The 19,260-nt window shown below is 59.0% G+C and overlaps 3 protein-coding genes across 3 annotated transcripts; 1 reads left to right on the top strand and 2 right to left on the bottom strand.

Moving 5' to 3' along the window:
• Window positions 1–1,215: 1,215 nt before the first annotated feature.
• BESB_054660 (ATPase, AAA family protein) lies at window positions 1,216–7,078 on the bottom strand (the record flags this gene model as incomplete). The annotated part of the gene is made up of 11 exons (XM_029363901.1): window positions 1,216–1,374; window positions 1,730–1,939; window positions 2,385–2,682; window positions 3,082–3,287; window positions 3,620–3,676; window positions 3,935–4,009; window positions 4,253–4,376; window positions 4,867–5,112; window positions 5,625–5,752; window positions 6,058–6,194; window positions 6,985–7,078. The coding sequence occupies 11 exons, from the start codon at window positions 7,076–7,078 to the stop codon at window positions 1,216–1,218; spliced, it is 1,734 nt and encodes a 577-aa protein (XP_029219824.1).
• Window positions 7,079–9,146: 2,068 nt separating this feature from the next.
• On the top strand, window positions 9,147–9,796 carry BESB_054650 (uncharacterized protein; the record flags this gene model as incomplete). The annotated part of the gene is made up of 2 exons (XM_029363900.1): window positions 9,147–9,263; window positions 9,365–9,796. 2 exons carry the CDS (start codon window positions 9,147–9,149, stop codon window positions 9,794–9,796), a joined length of 549 nt encoding a protein of 182 aa, XP_029219823.1.
• Window positions 9,797–10,017: 221 nt separating this feature from the next.
• On the bottom strand, window positions 10,018–19,260 carry BESB_054640 (uncharacterized protein; the record flags this gene model as incomplete). Its single annotated transcript, XM_029363899.1, has 1 exon — window positions 10,018–19,260. The coding sequence occupies one exon, from the start codon at window positions 19,258–19,260 to the stop codon at window positions 10,018–10,020; it is 9,243 nt and encodes a 3,080-aa protein (XP_029219822.1).

Below are 19,260 nucleotides of genomic sequence, written 5' to 3'. Positions count from 1 at the left end.
TATGTATGTTTCGGGAGTTGCACTTCAGTGCATACACCTTGGCACGCGTGCGGGCACTACGTTCCAGTGCCTCAGCATCCTGGTGCGAACGGCTAGCCGTTCTTTCACTCACCGAGGCCGTCAGGCTGACAGTGCAGAGGAGAGTTTCTCAGTGTCCGCGATTCTGTTCTTTCCTCGCAAGAGGCTGACCTTTTCAGCTGGCTAGTTTCTCGATATATGCACGCGGCTCGGAACTACTGGCGACCGCCTCCAACCGTCCCGAATCGCTTCGTTGCGCTGCTTGGCACACCAAGCTTCTGCGGGGCAATCTCTGAAGCATGACAGTATATATATATACATATATGTATGTATGTATATATGCATTTTTGTAAGGACAGAGAACCACACCCTGGCACGTTTGCAGACCGAGTATCCACACATTTACGCGCGAAGTGGCATTCACTTGCGCTTAAAAATGAGCGTATGCCGTTGACGTTGTGTGGCTGCATACACGTATCTCTGGGCCTAACTGCGGCAGAGGACAGCATGCGCAGAGACTGACCACGCACAAGTGCCGGAACGCGCGCGGAGAAGGCGGAGACACTCCCTTCTTCGTTTTTGTCGCACGGAGGAGGCGCAGAGACCCAGGACGCAAACGAACGCAAAGGCGCAATCAGGCTCTCACCAGCCACACCAGAGAAGAGCTTCTGAGACGACAGCAGAGGGAGGCGGAAAAAAACAGACGTGGCCAGAGAGGGAAACATTCTTCGGCAGACAAGCGCTTCAGCAAACGCGGAATGGAAACACACGAAAGTCCATTCAGACGACAAAAAGTTTCTTCGTTGCTTCACACCTTCAGTGGAGTTCCTTCGTCAAGGCTGCCAGGCATTCACGACGACATTCTGCGGTCCTCGTATGCCGACTCCCCCTCTTCCGACTCGCACACGCACAGACAGACAACTACCTGCACATTAACAAGCGTATGGATACGCACCTACATCCACCTAGGGTCCCTTCTGTCTATTCATCCAGGATGGATGCACTGCTACTTTGTAGTTTCGAAAGAGTTCACATCGAGGCCGCGCTCGACGTCTACGCAGCGCAGCCGTCTTGCACACCGCCCACCACACAGATGCCCGTCCTGCACATTCATCCGCGACACACTCTCGGACGTATACACATATATATCTGCAGTCGTGACCTTTGGTGGGGTTCCTTTTCTTGCTACACACTCCTCTAGGCGTCGGCGAGCTTCTGCTCGCGAGAGCGGCGCTCGATTGTGTCGATGTCCTGGTCGAAGTGCGCCAGCTTCCACGAGAGGACCGTCTCTGCCATGCCGCGGGTCAAGGTGTTGGTGCCGGAACCGAAAACTGCGGCCTGGAAGGCAATCACGAGCTGAAGAGGGGACAGAGAGACACAACTGAGACGCATGACCAGGCAGACGGCCCCCCGACAGAGGAAAGGCACAAAAGAAATGATGGAAAAACTCTGCGGCTAGAACAGTACCAGGACGAGAACGAGGACGGCGCAGCGACGAACGAGGCAGGCTCTGGAGAAGTCCCGAAAAGCGACAGAGACGCCGAGGTGGCGACACAGCTGAAGCTGGCAGCTACCAGAGGAACCGCCAGAAACCAGAAAAATAGTGCACGGCCTAACCTCAGGCTGACGACCCCCCTGACACAGCCGCGGCTTCCTCCACGGGTTTCAGCTGGGGCTACGTTTCCTCCGCCTGTTGTTTGCTGCGTCTTACCTTTGCGAGCTGCCGGCCTGAGAATCCCTCGGTTTTTTCTGCCATTTCCTGCACAAAGGCGTCGTCGATCTTCTCGTCAACGACTATTTTCCTTCCCGTCTTTGTGGTGCGGAAAATGTACTCCTCCAGAAACTGATTCAGCATGCGCTTCCGCTCCTCGACGGCGGGCAAAGGGAATTCAAACTGCTCGTCGACGCGATCTAGAACGGCCTGCGAACAAACGGATGCCTCGCGCTCCTGTGCTCCATGTTCATTCTGCCAGCCCAGTTCGCCCTCGCGCTCCATCCCTCGCTCTGTCTGCCACCCCATTCCGCATCCAGATTCTGGCTACGCACGTCAAACGCCTTCCTCGCCCTGCGTGGCATTTCGCAACGACACCTGGGGCATGGCATGCACGCCACATTCCGCGACACCTGGAACAGCGTTCGCCTCGGGCCTCTAGCGCCCTGATCTAGCATTTATCTCCGTGAGCGACTCAGTCACAGCCAGAGACCTATTAGGATTCGCACTGCACCTTTACATCGGCGATCCCCTACGGCCGACACGTTTTCTTTTTTCTGCACGCTGCGTGAATGCGCGCTCGCCACCGCCTCTGCTGGCGGAGGACGCGCCCCCTGGGCGCACTCGCTGGCGCCCGACGCGTCTGGCTGCCCACCCGATCCAGGATTTCGCGGCAGTTGGTGGCGAGGACGACGCAGAACTTGTCGCTCTCGGTGCCGGTGTGGTGCAGGAAGGCGGAGATAGCGTTCCGCGCGTCTTCAGACATCGCGCTCGCGCTGCCGCGGCCCTGGCGCAGGAAGGCGTCCGCCTCGTCGATGAAGAGCAGCAGGCCTTTGCGAGACTTGTCTGCCCACGCAAACAATTTGTTGACCTCGCTGGGGCCGTCTCGACCAAGTGGACCCACGTCGCCGCCCGTCATGATCGCGTAGTCCATTCCAGACTCGCGCGCGAGGCTGCACAGAAATCAACGCACAGCGGGCACGCAGGGAAGCACCACGCATGCGGACGCGCACGCCAACCTGCCGTAAACACAGCTACATACTGCCCTGAAAACGCATACCGCGCCCGCGCTCGCATATCAGCGCGCAGACACACAACTTCAAGCGAGACACGAAGGTACGACGGGCGCCTACAGAGAGCCGGACACGCCACCGCTTGGAGCAGCCATGCTCATACATACACGTATACATACACATATATATATATATATATATATATATATACATATATATACATGCATAGAGATGTGCCGGGGAGTAGGCGGACACGAAGGCACTTAGGTGCTGATATGCCCTAGAAGAGGAACGTGCCTCTAAACGAATGCTGCTCGAAGCAGAAGTGAATCTCATTACGTTCGAGCAAAGAGCGTCTTTCCTGTTCCGGGAGCTCCGTAGAGAAGCATGTGGCGGAAAGGAGTGCCGTTTGCCTTGGCGGAGATGAGAGAGTTAGTCGTCCACTGCAGCCTCTCTGCAAGCTCCTCTTCGAAAACGATTTTTTCCTGGAAATCCTTCTTCTGCACCTTGCCGCGGATGAAACGAAGCGGGTTGAAAAAGGATTTCTGAAACAGAGGAAAGAACGCAGCGACACCGGCAGGTCACACAAGGCTGGTGATTGCTATATCTCTGTGTATTCGAATCTATCTCCCCATATATATATATATATATATATATACGTATATGACAATTCTGGGAATACAAACACATACATATACACGCCGATGAACTGTGGTGCCCAGGTAGAGTCACCGATCGAAATATGTACACAAACGCATCGCAACATGCGTCCGCGTCACGACGCATACCTATATATACACATATGGATGTGCGCCCGAGGGTGCCTGAGACCATGGAGGGAGACAGCCAGTAGATGCCTGTCAGGCCGTTCGCTTACGGAGAAGACCCAGCGCGACGTTTCGCGAACGAGAGGTGGCTTTCCGAGGCGCGACTCCTGAGCCGACAACAAGAAAGAGTTCCTCTCCGCATGACATTCGGGGCTGCAGGCAACGTTGTTGCCGTAGGCACTGGGACCGCAGCAGGAGGCAAAAGAGAAAATAATGTCTCCCTGCGGCTGCGCATACCTCGTGAAAGCGCATCTATCTGGCTTTCCGCCCTCTTTGTCGGACACGGACACAGCGGAAAAGCAAACAGTGCCTGTGCCTGTTTGAACAGCATATCTGTTTCCCGAGGCGCTGGAAGAATCGCTCACCCAGTAGCGCCCCAAAAGGTGCGCTCCCGTCCGCGCGCCATAGACACCGCATGCCAAGGCCGTCAGACTCCCAACCTGCGAAAACAAACAACACACTCAATTCGCCGCCAGCGCTGCGCCTCCTCTCCAGCCCTTTCGCACCTTGCTGCGGGTGCCCCCCTTCTTTCTTCTCCGCTCTCGCCCGTGCGTCTCCGCGCTAGGCTGCGAAATGCGCCACGCCGCACAGGAAACGCGCGCGACCCGGTCTGTGGACTGGTTTCCCACAACGGCTGATCGAGCTGTTTTCCCCTTTCTGCTTCGTTGTTCGCAGAGGCTCACCAGAGTCGCGAGGCGACTGCGATCGCTCATGAGCTCGTTGAATGCATTGCCGACGCCTGAGAAGACAGTGTGGAGCGTGTCCATGCGCGTCTTGCGATACTCCGCGGCCTTCGCGCGCAGTTCGCTGAGTCAACGGACAAAAATCGGAAAAAGCGACATCGATGGAGGCAACAGAGAAACACGCGCCTACGGCAAACTACCCTTAGACTCTCCAGTTGCATGTCCATCAGAAAAACAAACCCCATCGCGTAGTTGAGCCGACGACACGCAGGGGGGCTGGGACACCAATGACATTCCCAGCAGGCTCAAGTCATCAAAACAGAACACGTATAATATGTATATACAATATACAAATAACTGATATAAACAAGTACAGATGTGAATATATTCAGCGGATGTGTGTCGTTCTGCGAATATGCATCCGCATAGATGCCGAGAGAGGGCAGACAAACTGCAGCCAACAGAGCGCACTCGACGCGGGAACGGTCGCTATACAGCCCCAGGCGGCGAGCCACACACCCAGCGAAAATCAGTCGTTTCCGCATTGGCCGTTTCATAAACCGCCATCCAGGGTCCTTTGAAGCCTCGTGTCCTGTTTTCTTTCGCCAACTTACCGGAGATGAATGTCGATGTTTTCTCTCTCCTGCTTGATGCGTCCCTTGGTTTCTTCCTGGATTTTCTCCCGCATGATTTCGCGCTCCATCGCCTTCTCTTCGCGCATCTGCTGCCGGCGCATCTCCAAGAGCTCTTGCTCCTGACGCTTGCGCAGCTCCTGCTGCCGCAGAAACTGCTGATGCTGCTGCTCGAGCCAGACTTCGTTCTGTTTCTGCTGGTCCTGTAGTTTCTTTTGGTAGGCCTCGCTGAACGAAATACAGAAGAAAAACCAAATCCACGCGATCTTTCTCTGACCCAGTATCTCCAAGTCTCCCACGCAAAGCACATCCCACAACAAAACGAAGCAGCCGGCGACCGAGGGTGACGCAGCCACCGTCTCAGCGCCTTTAGCCGGTTTCCGCGTCTCTTGCCGCACACAGCATCCTCTATAGGCTTTCTCCGAGAAGAGTATGTACCTCCAGGTGAACTCCGATGCTTAAATAGACGTTAAACAGAGCTCTCCCCTCTTTAGCGAGTCCGTTTTGGGGTAGCGGAGTCTCCGAGTCTAGCATAATTCGTTCTTCCTGGGCTACTGGGTTTCGGCCTCAAACGCCCCGCGTCCGCGCCGCTTCTGTCTTTATTGTTTATCTTCTCTCCACGTCTTCCGATTGTGTGTTAGCGGCTACGAGTCAGCCCAACAAGCGAGTTTTGGGTTTTCCATGAAATCTATTGGTAAGCAAAGGCTTTCTACAATTTTCTGCATTTTCTGCTTCCTTACGCCTCCAACTGCGCACGGTACTGCGCGGTGACGCGCTCCTGCTCCTGCGCGTGGTTAATTGTCTTGCGCCGCTCCTCCGCCTCAGTCCGGGCGTGCTCAGCTTGCGCGCGCATGCGAACCGCTGCCAGCTGCAAAAGAAATTTAAAAGTTTGCATAGAATCTCCCCGCACATCGGCTCCCGATGATGGCCTCCTACGAGACGTGGCGCGCGCCGCAGCGAACCTACTTCGCGGTTCTGAGATGCCGCGCCCGTTTCCGAGCTCATTTTGTTCTACTGTCGTTTTTCTCCCTCCTTCCCTGGAGACTATTCTTCCGCCTAGCCCTTTCCTTGATCGAGGCGGGCGCCGCGCTCGCCTTGATTTCCTTATCCGAGTCAAAGTCCGCTGGACTCCCTCCTGCCGCGGAGTATTGCGCCTTCGCTTTTCTTGCTTACCTCCTCCATCTCCTTCTGAAGCTGCTTCTGCTTAGTCTGCTCCTGAAGCTTCGTGACCTCGAAGGCCTTCGCTGCGTTCGGCGACGAGTCGAGCTCCTTCAGGGCCTTCGCGCCGCGCTCCAGCGCAGTGGGATCGACTGAAAGAGAAAAAAAAAACAAAATTATGAAGTTTCGGAGGCCCTGGCTACAAGCAGACAAAACATGAGGCACGAACGAAGATCCTCGGTCTTTCAGAATCGCCGCCGGGCTGCCCTCAGATTGTGGAAAATCCACGCTGACAAGTCGCGAGAAAAACGTTAGCGAGGAGACAAGAAGAAGAAGAGAAATCTACTTTGACGTGCTACCGAAAAAAAGAAAGGGAAGGCGGAGTCAATCAGAGCGAAGAGGAGACGGTAGCCCTACCGAGAGGTTAGGGGCGGCAACAGAGTAGAGAGCTATAGCCGCTTCGCAACACAAAAGTGAAAAAGGCGGATTGCACACCGGAGTTGAGTAAAGATTTGGCATTAGAAAAGCAGGCAGATAGACACATAAGCGGGCGCACACAGGAGAAGAAATCGCGGCATCCTGCGACGAAAGCAACGTGTCTGACTCAAGCAGCGGAGTGACTACACCGAGGCGGAAAAGCGACGAGCGAGGGAGGTCAAAGCAGGAAGAAAGCCAAAAGAAGTCGCGACACTCGCTTCAGAAGAGAGAAAGAACTTCAGGAGAGGTGAGGAACGCATACACAGATACAAAGAGCCTGAAACACCGCGACCTGTGTCATGCCCTGCCTAGAAGCGGACACAGAATGGGCGAGCATACAGCAACCAGAGAGCGTTGCCTGGTATGCGTTCTCCTGCTCGTAGTTTTATGCGTTGAAGCGAGAGTCAACTAAGAAAAGACACTGGAACGCAGTCCATGGGGCGCGAAAGAGGAGAAGAGACTTACACTTTCCAGTGATATCTTCATCCTTTCCCGCGCTCGGCTTGTGCGTCGGGAGGGCTGCTCCCGAGGCGCCGGCTCCAACGCTAGGGAAAAACATTTTGCGGGCGAGAGATAGCGAACAAAAGCGGCAATCGCCGAGCGAAGAGACGGATATCGGAGCCTTTACGGTGTACGCGAAGGACGGAAATGAGCAAAGAGACGGGAAGAAGACCTGGGGAGCGAAAGGCGAGGAAACAAACGGCGACAGAAGAATACGTGTGCGAAAGTAGAAGACAGAGAAAAACGGCGGGGCCTGGTAGAAAGACAAACTGAGGCAGATAGGCGACAAAGGCGGCGTTCGAGGAGGACGCTCTGGAGGAGAATCGAGGAAAGACGACGGCAGAAGAGGAACTCTGATGCTCAGAAACAAAAACGATAAGAACGACGGGAGAAGGAGACAGCCCGAGCCTTGAGCCTCAGCAGCGACCGCACGGGGAGACCGGTGCTTCTTTTCTCACATTCGCGTGAACGAAGCAGAAGAGACAAAAGAGCGCCGAAGGAGGGAAGACGAGTCTACGGAGAACGATCCCTCGAAAAGCCCGGCGAAGAAAATTCTAGCCAGGAATTCTTCATCTGCAGCGACAGCAGCAGGAAAACTTCGGGCTGAAGATTGACACTGCGAAAGAGGGGCTGGCCGGAGCAGCCGAGAAGCAGACGGGTGCGAAGAGAGAAACAAGGCAGAAAAAAGTTGACAAAACGAAAGAGAAGCGGGAAAGTGAATGCAGGCAAAGTGGCGGATGTGTCTCCGTCGCTGGCGCGGTGTCTCCTTGGAAACAGCGTACGCTTTTCTCGCCGCATCGAGCATGCACACGCGGTCAAATGTGGGGTCGAGGAGACGCAGGGCGCCGACAGTCCCAAAGAGATCCAGAAAAAGAAAAGAAGCCCTCAAGGGGGACTGAAGGAATAGCGCTGGTGTCGCCGCTGCTTTATCTCCTTTGGCGCAAGGTCGTATGCAGTAGCAATCCCCAGAACCGCTGGAGTCCCGTCTCTGCGAAAAACTCGTCGGCGCCGGAGCAGAAAACACACTGGAGCCCAACGCCCAGCGGGCATTCCATTTTAACTGCTCTAGGGAACTGTCCACGCCTAGCGAGGCACTCGAGCGAAGTCGCAGTCGATCGTAGCTCTGTACAGGGTTCACGATCGTTGCTTCGTTGCCTCTCCCACAGAGCTATTTACTTTCCGCTTCTCCAGACTTGTGACTATTTCTCGGTCTCCGGTTTCAGATCTGCAGTCCTTCTTTTGAGCCCCCCAATGACTAGAAATCGAGCATCAGCGACCATCCCTAATGTAGCGTCACAAGCCTCTTGATCCACGAGTTGTCTTCCGTTCCTGTCGATAGGCACATCTCTCTCTCGGTGATAGTCAACACCGTTTTTTCCTTCTAGTCTTCTCGATCTCTACTCGTTCTTCACGGTTCTTGTCGCTCGCGCTTCCGCTCGACTCCCACAGATCTCGTTTTTGAAGTTCCTTTCCCTTCCACGAGTGTGCTCACTTTGCTGCTAGGATAAGCACCTTTTTCTGGCTACTCTCCGCGAAATGCAACCTTCGAGGAGAGGTTGCATTTCGCGTGCGTGCGTCGATTCCAGCACCCAAAAAAGGCGGCGTGCTTTGTGAGGGCTCCACAGAGAGATATCCTGATTTCCAGGAAAGCATATGCGCATACACGAGCTATGTTCCTGACTGAACTGCTGAGGCAGACGACACTCGTCTCTCCTACGAGTTCGGTTATGCCAGCGCATGTATAAATAAGGCTGTAAGGCAGATCTTTGCACAGGATCTTCCACATAAAAAAGGAGAGTTGTCGTCGTCTGTCGACATCGTCTCTAAGAACGAGTGGCCTGTTTTACACGCTTCAGTGAGCTAAACAAGACACCGCGAAGAACCTCTGAGGCAGGCTGAAGCCAACGCTCACGGGCAGTAAGAGCCTCGAGCGTGCCTCTCTCTGCCTTTCGGTTGACAACGAGTAGCGACGAAAAAACTTTAAATAGAACGCAAGCTCCCAAAGTACAGAAACAGTTTCTGTTACAGATCAAAAACACCTATCGCCTGCAGGCATAGTGCGCGAAAGCCAAGCGATCAGAGGGAAAAAAAATAATCAAAATTGCACAACCCCTTAGACCCCATAGATGCACTTACACGGGCGGAACAAAGAACCCCAGAGCAGTGCGAGTTCACGCAAGCTCCCTCACCACAGTTCTGAAGACAGTGAAGTCCACAAGCTGCCCTCAAGCGCTGCCTACAACGTCGGCTCATTACTCCCTTGTTCTTGAACAAGATTCAGTTAGGAACGCCAGTTCACCGTCAGATGTAATACGTGAGCTGGGTTAAGAACGTCTGGAGACAGTGTGTTCCCTATCTACCATATTATCTAATTGGTTTAATTTTCTTACAAACGGCTTTTGGTTTGATTGAATTATCGCACCCAGATAACTCCATACCAGTGAACCGGTTCGTAACTCCGCGTTGGTTCCTGAAGTGGACTGATAGAAAACCACCTGTAATGACTGAAAACACAGTTCACGACTGTGCCGCGAGACGTGTGTGCGCGGCAGCCCAGCGCTATTCGCCGTTCAGACTTACTCCAGGCTCCACTCTCCGAGGTGCCACTAGTTCCCTTCAGTTTGAGTTCCCTGTCGGCGAACTCTTCTTGGTTCTTTGCCCATCGTGTTTGATCGACCTCTGTGCGAGAACGCTCTCTGTGCCTCTCCGCGCCGTCCATTGCCCTCTTCTCTCTTTCTGCCCCCCCGTCGGTCCGTCAGAGAGCTCGCTCGTGTAGTCTGGTCGTTCCTGCTTTTCCTTCTCTCACCTCTTTCCCTGCGCTTCGTTTCTTCCTCCTGAGGCCGCGAGAAGTCTACGCCGTCGGCCGCTTCCCACTCGCCCGCCCCCTTCCCCGTGTCCGTCTCCCTCAGATTTTGAGTTCGTCTTCTGCGCACTGCTCCCTGCCTGTTCTCGGCCTCTGTCTGCATGGTATCGCCGTTCCCCTTCACCTTCTCCTTGCTACGCCTCCTTCTCTCTTCCTCTTCTTCCTGCCGCGCGCCCTTGACCGCTTTCTGGCTTCTCCCTCCGCGCCCTTCTGCCCTCGGTCGCCCTCCGCCGCGTGTCGCCCGTGGCGGCGCCGCTCTCCTGCCTCGCATGCGCGCGTCCCTCCGCGTCTCGCTCGGCTTCGCCGGGCGTCTGTGTCGGCGAGCCTTCGATTTCGTCGAGAATGACGTCGAGAGCAGCCATGACGGCGACGCGCACCTGCTGACTGGCGCTGCGGGTCTGCTCCGCCCGCGGCAGGAACGGCGCGATGTCGCGTATCGCGAGAACGACGCCGCGGCGCCAGACCTCAGCCCTGGCGACGGCAAGTGCCAGCGTGTAGCGCGAGCGCAGGAGCGGAAGCAGGACGCGTCTGTAGAGCAGCGAGGTCCGCCCCAGAGAGGCGTTGATCAGCTCAGGCGCGAGATGCGAATATGCGACGCACGCCGCGGAGGGGAGGCGACCCAGAGGGTGGAAGGACGAAGACGAAGCGGAGACCCGCGCGACGGAACCGCCCCGAGGAGACGGCGACAGCCAGGAGGAAGCCACCAAGGGGACCGAGGAGGAGAGACGTGCGAGCCGAGGCGGAGACAGAGGGTCAGAAGACTCCGAGGCGAGACGAACGGCCGAAGACGGGACCGAAGAAGACGAAAAGGAGTCAGGAGACAGCTCTTCGTCTTGTGCGCCGGCGGAGAAACGCGGAGAAGAGGGGGAAACGCGCGCGACGCAGATCAGCGGCTGAGCGGTGAAGAAGCGAGGCAGAGCCGGAGGACGGCACTCCTCGTCAGCACCCGCCTTGCGATCGAGCGCAAGAAACGAGGCAGACGAGAAAACACCGACCGCCGTCAACGCTTCCTCTCCCTTCCCCAGCTCCCATTCCCTGGGCGGAGGCAACGAAAAAAAAGCTTCCTCGGGCTCCCCGCTGTTCTCTCCGCTCACTCGCGTATCCTCAGCGAAACCCAGCGCGCGCAGGAGGAAGGCAAATCGACTCTCCTCTTCAATCCTCTTTCTTTGCACACGCCACTGCGCTCGCTCATCTGAGGGCGGAGTCGAGGGAGAAGGGCAAGCAGGCGAGGCCGAGGCAATCACCGAACTTGGAGAATGGAAACAAGAGAGGGACGACGCGGCGAGCGAGCAGAGAACGAAGCGAAGCCGGGGAAGCGTGAAGCGGAGGACGCGGATAAAGGCCGTACGACATAAACTGCGGGAAGCGAAGAAGCGACAGCAAATCGCTCGAGCCTCTTCGCCGAGATGAGAAGACGCACAGGCGGAGGGAGGACAAGAAGAGAACTGGGGTTGAGGAACGAGGAGAATTTCGAGAGCCTCTACGTTGACGAAGGGGTGAAGGCGATTCAGCAGGCGCCCGCTCCGCTTGAGGCGCGTTTTGGTTGAATTTGGACCGCCTCCCCGCAGCCAGGTCGCTGCTTGCTTCTCTGGCTCCCCCCTGCCTCGCGGCGAGAAGAAAAACGGTTTCCAGCTGTTGAGAAGCGTTTCCTCGTCTGCGTCTCGGCCGCGCCGTCCAGGCAGCGTCGTCGCCGTTTCTGCGCCATCCCTCTCTTCGCCACTCCCCGGTAGGTGTTCCGTGCCTCGACGCCCGTGGAAGAGAGAGGAGGCGGAGCGCCGGAGCCCCGCGAAAGCGTTCGAGATTGACGAGGCAAGGTGGTCGACGGGAAGAGCCGAGTGCGAAAGTCTGCTCCTACTATTTGAGCGAGAAGACGAGCTGTCCCTTGTCTCCTCAGAAGACGCCCGCCCCGCCGCGTCCCTCTGTCGGCCGAGCCCGTCCCGCCTCCGTCGCTGCACCTCCGCCGGCACGTCGTCGCTTGTCTCCGTGTTCGTTTCCCTTTCGTCGCCTCCAAGCCGCCACGCACGCCCCCGAGTTGGCAGCTTTAAGAAGGACAGGGACCCAAGTCGCCAGCTGCGCGCTCCTTCTTCCTCCGAATCAGCCGCTCCCTGCCGCCTCTTCGCCAGGGCAGAGTGCGAGGCAAGCGGCCTCGGCGACACTAGGGAGCGGCTTGTCGCCGCCGCTCTCCCCCGGCGGCTGCCGCGTGCGTGCGTCTGCGCTCTTTCGCTAACTAGGAGGCGTCTTGCGTCTCGTTGCCTCGCAGCCTCGTCGCGGTTTTCATCCCCTTCGCGGCGACGCCCGCGGCGTGGAGACTGCTCTGGAAACCCTGACCCATTTGGGCTTCCACCTTGCGCGCGGCGGTCGTTTGCGTCGCCCGGCTGGAGGGGGCCTAGAAGCAGCTCCGCCTTCTGGAGCCGCTGCTCAAAGAGTGTCCTTCGCCGTCTCTTTGGCGCAGCGAGAGCTTCTCTGCGTTCGCTTCCTCCTGCGCCTTCGCGGCTCTCCGCGCCACCATCACCCCTGGGGCCGTCGTCTCGGTTTTCTTCCTCGTCGAGGAACCGCTCGCGCCGCAGGGACCCCTCCCAGCCCACGCCGTCGAGCTGCTGGCTCAGGAAGCGGAGCGAGAGCGCAGTCGGCTTGAGGCCGATCTCCTCCTTTCTGAACTGCCGCATCGTCTCCATGTTTCGTGAGCGGGAGCGCGCCAGAGAGACCCTCTCCCCCTTCCTCTCGGGCGCGTCGCCACGGCCTGAAGTCAACAAAGCAGGCGGACACGAGAGCGCGACGAACGAACTCACCCAGCAGCGAGGCGACCGGGGGGGCACCAGGTCGCCGCCTCTGTAGGGCGACGCGTCAGCCGCGGCGGGCTGCCGAAACTCCGCCCAAGCAGCAGAAGCCTCGCATGTCCCTTCCACCTCCCGAGCCCGCTCAGGCGACGGGGGAGCAGAGGCCGCGGCACGCCCTTCGCTCCCTCCGCGCAGACGAGCCCACCGGCTTCTCTGCGACAGCTCGAGGGCGTCTAGCGGACTCCACACGCCGTGCTCCACGAGTGCTGCCGCGGTCAACAGCCTGAGGAGCCCAGCGAACCGCCCCGCCTCAGTCGCCGACAGAGAGAGACAGGAAAAAGCTTCTGAGCCTCGCTCCGACCCGAAGAAAGGGCGACTCCCCGAAGGCGAGGAACGAAGAGCCGGATCAGAGAACGCGCTGCGCTCTGAATCTGCTTCCAAAGACCCAGCAGCCGCCCCGCGCCATCTCGGGTCTGAGTCAGCTTCCTTGGACGAAGAGAGAGATTTGGACAACGACGACGCAGACGCAGAGGGCCCCACGAGGCCGCTTGCTGCTCCAACCCCGCTGGCGGGCGCAGCATCCACGAAGAGAGGCAAAATGAGGCCTGCCGCGCGGTGGCGGCACAGCTGAGAGGAGAAGAGGGAAGAGGTGGCGGGGGAGAAGAGGAGCGCCAGGGTCCGAGCTGTCTGCACAGTTGAAGGCGGAAGGACGAGGGAAAAGCGCGGCAACTTCGCCACAAAAGAGTGAATGAGCTCCGTGCCGAATCGCCGGTAGGTTCGAAGGCCGCTGCACACGTCCAGATACTCATGTAGCCCTTTCCAATACGCCAGGTCCTGCCGGTGTCTCCTCCCTCCTTCCTCCCATCTCCCTGACCCCCCGCACAGGCTCCGGTCGCTCTCGCCTTCGCTCCCCGCCGCTTCGTCTTCTCCCTCCTCGCCCTCCCACAGCAGACTCAACACTAGGGGCGGCTCGCGGCAAGAAAAAAGAGACGAAGGAGTGCACGCGAGTGAAGAGGAAGATGAGCGAAAGGAGCGGGGAGAAGGTAGACGGGAGGGCGGCAGATGAGGCGAGAAACGCAGAATGGCAGACGACGGAGACGAAGGGGACGATGAGGATGAGTGAGGCGCTTCGCCTCGCCAAGCGAACGAAGCTTCTGAGAGGATCGAATGAAGCAGAGGATTGAAATTCATGACCTGGAGAGACAACAGATTCAGAAAGGCAAAGTGCACCGACAGTGTATGCGAAGCAGACGACCGCCTTTCCCGTCCTGTGGCAGGCGTCCAGTCCGGATTGGAGCCCAGAGAAAGCCCAGGCCGCCGTTTTCTCTCTCGACATGTGCGCGGTGTCTCCTCCGCGGCTGCGCTTTGCCAAAGCAAGCCTGTGGGAGCCGATGGAGGCGCGGATGAAAAAGCGAACCTGCGCCGCGCAAGGTGAAGAGGAATACGTTGAACGCCGCACGCAGAAGAGTCGCGGGAGGACGGAGAGGACCAAGACAAGCGAGCAGAAGAAGCTGAGGAAGTAGCAGGGGGAAAGCGTAGAACAAGGTGACGAAGAGAAGGCGCGCACAGCTGAAGGAAGTCCTGAATGGACGGTGAAGCGAGTGGGGTGTAGGGATCTAACAGAACAAGCGAAAAGCATGACAGCCAGCGGGCCTCCACCTCTCGTCCACGCTCTCCGTTCATCCACGACTTCAGCAGCGGACAGAGGAAGTCCAAAGGAGACGGCTCCTGACAAGAACTGAGAGGCGGAGGCGATGCGGCAGCAGACCGCTCCAGCTGCGGATCCGCCAAAGCCCTGCCGTCTCTCCCACTTTCCGCCCCTGCTGCAGCGTTCTCTCCTGCAACAGCGCCGGCGACGGCGTCGGTGTCGAACAGACAAAAGGGAGAAAGAAACGCAATCTCCCTGAGGGCTGGAAGCCTCTCGCTCCACGCTGCACTCTCTTGCCCCTGCTTTCGCCCAGCCTCTCGGCGCCCGCCAGATGAGGAGACACTTGCGCTGCGCGATAGGGCGGACGGGCAGGGAGACGACGGAGGAGCAAGAGAGGAGCTCCTCGGCGAGCACGAGAGAGCCAGGGCGGCGCCAGCAGCAACCGCGTCGCCGAGAGCCAGTTGGACGAGGCAAGGAAAAGAAAGAGACGAGAGAGAGGAGGAAGAAGAGACGCGAGAGGCGGAGGGGGACAGAATAAAACTCAACAGCGACAGATACGCCGGCAGATAGGGAGAGTGCACATGCCCTTCAGCGCCTTCAGCGCCTTCGTAGCAGTCTTCTATCGTCTGGAAGCCTCCATCCGCGTTTTCGCGTTGCAAACGTCCTCCTTCGTCCTCTCGCCCTCCCTTGTCGTCTCCCTTGCCTGCGTCTTCGCTCGTCTGCGTTCGGCACTGTCTCCCGCCTGCGCCTCCCGACCGCGCGCTGGAGCCCGCAGAGCCCCCGCGAGGCGCAGGATCGCAGAAAGAAGACGTCGAAAAGACGCGAGGAGGCAAATCAGAGGAGGCAGAAGAAGCGAGCGCGGCCTGGGCTCGGTCAGAGAGAAGAAGCTGCGCCGACAGCGTGCCACCAAGCTCTACAGTTCCTTCTTCGTGGACATCTCCCTCTCCGCCGGCAAGCTTCTCGCCCCTCGCAGGAGTCACAGAAGGCCGACAAGGCAGGAGAGAAGAAACAGACAAACGAAAAGCTGAGGGGGTGGAGACAGAGGAAGACGAAGAGAGCGAGCGGACCGCCGACAGATGTCGGTGCCAAAGAAGAGCAGGAGACAGGAAATCAAGTGTGAGAGACTGAAGAGAACTGCTGCAGCTACTGAGTAAGTACTTCACTAGGAAAAAAGAGACGCTCGTCTGGTGACGAAGGCACGCCAACACCTCCGCCGCTCCACTGCTCGCTAGTCTGCTGCGACTTCTTGCGCCGCATTGCTCATAAGAAGACGGAGGCGAAGAAGACGGCATGTCACGAGACTTGGCGCCGTTTGCTCGCTGCGCGTGATACACCAGGAAGGGAAGAAAGACAGCTGCGTCGAACCAGGGGGACCGGTCGGAGACCTCAAAGTGGGACAAAGCAGGAGCTGCCATCACCACACAACCTGCTCTTTGTTGCTTGTCTTCTGCGCCTGCATGCGGTTTCTCTCTCTCCCTCTCCCCCACCAGCAGTCCTCGCTGTCCTCTCCGGGCTTCCTCCTCCTTCTCGCCCTCGTTCGGCGGCGCGTCCGTGACCCCCCCCTCCCTCTCTCTTGCTTCATCGTCAAGCCAGCTCCGGAGTGCCCACAGGAACGATATGCGCACGCGTTCAAGCTCCCTGTCCGGTTGGTTTTTTTCCTCTGCATTTCCTGCATCTCCTTCCTCGCTGTCGTCTCCATGCGCGCCTCGCAGCCTTCGCTCTTCGCCCTTCCACGGATGCCCACCGGGAGTGAGGACTGCCTCTTCCGCGCTTAAATGGCGCTTCTTTCTCTCCCTCGCGACGCGGACTCTAGCCTCTTTGCTGGCGCCAACGTGAGAAGTTCGCTTGCAAAGGCAAGGAGAGGCGTGGGAAACGGAGTAAAAAAGAAACAAAAAGAGCGCAAAGGAACCTCGGATAGAGAAGGCGAGAAGCCGCGGAAAGCAGAGCTCCCTGCCCGCCTCTGTCGCTCCCCCGCGACCGCGTTTCTGACCCGCCCCTGACTCCGGGCAAAGAGATATTGGAGAGCGCGTAGAAACAGAAGTGGAACCTTGGAGCGAAGAACAGAAAGGAGAAACTGGGAGCGGACGAAGAGGGCGCGGAAGAAAAGACGTCAGAGGCGACGCCAAGGGACCAGAGGGTGGAGGAGGGAGAGAGCCCGCCGCGGAGACTGGCGATGACGACGCAGCGAGGAAAGTTGGGACACTACTCGAATGGAGAGACGGCAGCAAGGGCGGAGACTGGGGGAGCACAGAACTGAACAGCGAGTTCGTGTCTTCACCTTGAATCTGCAAGGAAAAGGACTCGATGGTGTGGCGGCTCGCGACGAAGCAGGAGAAAGCGCCCTCCAAGATCGCCACCAGCCTGTCAACCAGCGACGCAGGCGAAGAGGGAAGGGGCGAACGGGAGGGCAGCGAAGCGGAAGCAGGGCGACAGGACGACGACGCGGCGCCACTGCGGAGCCGAAGGAAACTTTCTCGGCGGATGCAGATCTCCAGGTGCGCGAGGCGCGTGGCTCTCGCGAAGATCGCCTTCACCAAGTTGGCGGGCAGCGCCGCCCAGGAAGCAGCCACCCGAATGTGACTGAAGGATGCCTGCGGAGAAAAGGTTTGAGGGAGTTTCAGTCCACCCTCCTCTAGTTCGTATCGAACGTCGGAGGCCGTCCTTTTTTCGATGAACTGCAAGAAGCTTCTCCATTCGTTCTCCACTGCCACTTCCCCCGCCGCGCTCTCTCGCCGCGCACCCTCCGCCCCAGCTTCCTTCTGGTCAGAGCCCTCCTCCGCTGTCCTGCCCTCGCCAGCTTGACTTCCGGCAGGGGTCGCCTCGCGATGACTGGCTTGAGCGCTACTTCGCCTGAGTCTGAGACTCTCTGAAGCCGCGGGCGACGCCGCCGCGCGCCCTTTTCGCGCAGCGCCCTCGGCATCCTCTGCGGTCAGCACGCTCATGAAGAGACGCTCTTTCTTCTCCCTCTCAGTCTCTCCCCCAGTCTGCTCCTGCTCGCGGGCCTCGTCGCGTCCAGGAGATCGCGAAGGAGAGACAGCTGCGGAAGACGCCGGCGTTGCCCGCGAGGCAGCCGGAGACGCAAGAGACGAAGACGAGCCGCAGATGAGGAGACGAAGCGCGAAAGAAGACGCGGAGAGAGCGAGAGTGTCGCGAAAATCGAGGAAGCGCGAGAGGCCCCCCAGGCAGTGAGCGACCCAGAGAAGAAAAGGGAGCGGAGACGGCGAACAAGACAAGCACCGGTCGACAGAAGACAACGCCTCAGCCGCGGCCTCAAACGGCTGTGCGTTACTCACCATAACGCCTTCCCTGCGCCCAGCTGCTTCCACCGACCTGACAGCTAGCGCGAATCCTTGCGCGTTCTTCTGATCTGCCACTCTCCGGGCACACCTCAGTTCACCGTTTTCTCGCTCTCTCTCCGCTGCCATACTTTCCGGTGGGTTCTTCTCCGTGCCCCCCGCATCTTCTGCCTTCCCTCTTCGCGCCGGTGTCACTTCTTCTCGCCCGGTGCTCGCCTCCGGATCTGCCTCGCATCCCGCTCTCTGCGTCTCTGCGCAGGGGAGCTCGTAGGGACTTCGTGGAAGGTCCTTCCGCGCGCCTACAGCTCGATCAGCCGACGTCAGCGACGAGGAGGAAGAAGACAGCGAGGAGAAGGAGCACGCAGAGAGATCCCCTTCTTTGTCATTCTCATACACCGCCGCGGAGGAGGGAGAGAGGGAGCCATCGCACGAAGACGCAGTCCGACAAGAGAAGGGCGGCGACAGCGACCAGGCAGCCGACAAGGGAGGACAGGGTGAAACGGCAGAAAGGGCCGTGAGTGCATTGTTATTGTCCGTTTGCAAGGCTGCCTCTCGTTTTCTCGAGGGGGAAAGCGACGCAGGCCGCGCCCTGATAGCGCGGGAATCGCCAGAGCGGTAAAGCGGCGCGGCTTCGTCCGACGCATCAGCGTGCGGCTCGAAGCCCGCGGAGCCAGCCCAGGGTGGCTCCCTCACTGAAGTCTTCTCGCCAAGAAATATGTCCTGCGGTTGCTGTCCGCTGCCCGCCTTTTCACGCTGCCACCTCCCGGGAAAAAGACTCGACTCAGATTCCAGCCTCCGGGCCTCTCCCGCGCCGGCATCCGCGCCTCGATCAGCGTGGTCCCCCGCCTCCGCCTCTGGTGCCGCCTGGCTACCCTCAGTCTCTTTCTCTCGGCCGAGCTGCGCTCCCCGCGTCCTCCCGTCGGGCGCCGCGTCTCTTTGTCCCCCGCCGCGCTCGCGCGCGTCTTTGGTTTTTCTCTGCTCTCGCTCGCTGCGCAGGTGGGCGCCGCCTGGACTGTCGCTGCCTCGTCCTGTCGCCGCCGTTGTGCGCGGGCCTGCGTGTGTCTCCCTCCAGGCCTGAGGCAGGCACGGCTCAGCGGATGCGCCAGTCGTCTCCCCGCCTGAGTTGCGCCCTGGCGACGACAGCGGCGCGGCTTCTGTTCTTCGCTCCAGCGAAGCCGGAGCCCTCCCGTCGTCAGCGTCACGGCCAGCCAGTCCTCGCGCGTCGCTGGCTCTGTCTTCTTCGCCCGCGCTTGGATGGGCATCGTAGTCATCCTCGGCAGCGCGGATGGACCCCAGGCGAGGCGCAGGCTGCTCCCCATCTGTTCGGCTGGGCGCCGCCTCCGCGTCTCCCGAGGAAGCTGCGGAGCGCGCAAGAGCGTCTAGGTGAGCCCCCGACGAGGCCAAAGGCTCTGGGACCAATCGGACCGACGGGCGAGGCTGTTCGCCGTAGTTCTGCCTCCACGCGTCAGAGGACGACAGCCGGCGATCGAAGCTCGTGCAACGCGACGAGGCGTACGAGGAGGCCGGCTCGGACTCCTCGGGGATGCTTTCGAGGATGTGCGCCGAGTAGCACAGCCTGCCTTCCTCGTCGAGCCACGAGGCAGGCAGCACGAAGGAGGGCGCGCGTTCAGACTCGCTCATCGTCGCGAACTGCAT

This window comes from Besnoitia besnoiti, chromosome IV (assembly GCF_002563875.1).
Source record: "Besnoitia besnoiti strain Bb-Ger1 chromosome IV, whole genome shotgun sequence".
NCBI lineage: Eukaryota > Apicomplexa > Conoidasida > Eucoccidiorida > Sarcocystidae > Besnoitia > Besnoitia besnoiti.
Note: the sequence above shows the minus strand (reverse complement) of the source record. Positions and strands in the feature narration are given on the sequence as shown.